This window comes from Capsaspora owczarzaki (assembly GCF_000151315.2).
Source record: "Capsaspora owczarzaki ATCC 30864 unplaced genomic scaffold supercont2.50, whole genome shotgun sequence".
NCBI classification, from domain to species: Eukaryota; class Filasterea; order Ministeriida; family Capsasporidae; genus Capsaspora; species Capsaspora owczarzaki.
Window position 1 is genome coordinate 1 of NW_011887341.1, and position 1,974 is coordinate 1,974.

General features: G+C 52.7%; 1 protein-coding gene across 1 annotated transcript; it reads left to right on the forward strand.

The window, feature by feature from the left end:
- Positions 1-43: 43 nt before the first annotated feature.
- On the forward strand, positions 44-1,944 carry CAOG_08346 (hypothetical protein; the record flags this gene model as incomplete). The annotated part of the gene is made up of 4 exons (XM_004340795.1): positions 44-770; positions 847-1,223; positions 1,294-1,570; positions 1,628-1,944. Coding segments are annotated over 4 exons (1,698 nt in total), but the record flags the coding sequence as incomplete, so codon positions are not given.
- Positions 1,945-1,974: the final 30 nt, after the last annotated feature.

The following is a 1,974-nucleotide window of genomic DNA, read 5'->3' on the forward strand; positions in this document are numbered from 1 at the left end:
CAATACGCGGGACATCTCGGCCAACATATCAGTTCTGGCCGCTATGGAGCTCATCCGCGCAACAGAGTCGAAGAATCGCAACATTGATCCGGCGCAGCTTCATATTTTTATTGCAATTGACTCAGCCACTTTCATTCTCAACTCGCATGTAGATCCCAAGTATCAGTTGGCGGATCACAAGACCCTTCAAGCCGCAACGGGAAAAAAGAAGAGATCGGCGGACACTCGACTTGCGCGACGATTCTGGTCTCAAGCGATGGGTCCGCTTCAGCTTTTGAGTACCGATTACTCGACTCCAACTTGGCTGTTGATCGCTGGCACCAAACCTAGTCAACTGACCGATGCGATTTCGAGAGGGATCGCTGATGATTTACGCTTGACTGTTGCGCCGGTTCCCATTGCTCCATTGTCGGGTTCTGGCACCGCCGAGTTGCTTGACCAAATCTACATGGGTTTACAGGCTTTGGAACGATCCCAACTTGGCCCCTGGCGACACAATGCGCGTTTGATGCGCTCCGTTCAACGTGTGGCTGGTTTGCCTAGATCTGTCATTGCGCTATGCGTGCCCCACCACTTCGACACGCTCGGGTTGACCCACCTCCCGCATTCGCGTTTTGTTGGCCTCATGGAATCGTGCCTTTTTGACGATGACCATGCTGATCCATTGTTCCAGGAGAACGAGCTCGTGTCTATTGGTGTGCTTTTCAAAGCACGTGAAACTGACCGCCTCCTTTTGTTTCCGCGTGTTACGCTGATCCAGTTGTACGACGGTATGGACTTGTTTGCTCCTACACAGGCGATTCATGTGCTGAGCTGACCGGTATCTATGATTCTTTGCTTCCACAGGACGCATTCAACCTATTGACATTGTTGATGACATGCGCCGAGTGCTTCACGAGCTCGAAACCGACCTGCAAACAAAGTGGCAAAGCTGGGACTTTTTCTGTGTCGTGATTTTAAATCTGCGGATTTTGCTGCTCGTCACCAAAGCACTTAAGGTCAATTCCAACGCGCAGTACGTGCCGGTCGACAAGATCTTCCCGGGCGCAGTCTCGGGCTCGTCCACTCCAAAGCTGTTCGTTGATGCCCAGGCTTGGAGCAAAGTTACTTTTTCGCCGGTGGCCACTCCAACCAGAAGGGCATATTCAGGACGCGTCACTCTTTGCGAAGAGAATCACCGTGGTATTGACGGTTGGAGCATTTTCTATGAGCAAACGCCAGAAGTAAGACAAGACACATGCGGTGGATTGGATTAGTGTTTGGGTGGTCTCTCATTTGCCAATAATGCTTTAGGGAGAGTTTGTCCCAGTCACGCTTGCTCTGCAGTGCAAGCTGCATCAAGTCGAGTCGCCAATGTCGCACGAGGATCAGAATAAGCTGCTGCGGAAGGCAAGAGCAGCACTACCCAAGGCGGAGCGAGAGAACGCTGTCGTGGCGCTGCTGACAACGTCACGCGCTGACAACGTCACGCCTACGAAGCTCAATAAGAATAAGCTCGATTCGCGATCGCTTGTGTTAGCTCGAGCCGGAATGGACAAGTTCACTGCCGGGTTTAAGGCCATCGCGAACAGTAAGTCGACTTCTCGATGTTGTGTTGCACGTCGACTGTGACTGACTCCATGCTCAGTCTTTTGGAGTTATGACCCAAACCTCAGCTCAGCTGATCGCATAGCGAGTCAGTTCCACGCGCCGAAGCACACGAGCTTGGAACACGCACGTGCAATGGCTCACATGATTGACCAGCATCGAGCTGGCGAAGTGTTCAAGAGTGTGAGCGATCTGCGAAAGTTTTTGGAACAGCGCGCCGACGAGGAAGTGACGTGGACGATGGAAGTCGAAAAGCAGCGTGACAAGTGGGTAGAAGTCAAGACAACGGTCCAGTACCCTGCCAGCGCCATTCCAAGCGATGAGGTGCTCAATTGGCCGTACGCGCTGGAGCCTCGCAGTGAGCAGGGCGGCGATCAAATTGTCAGG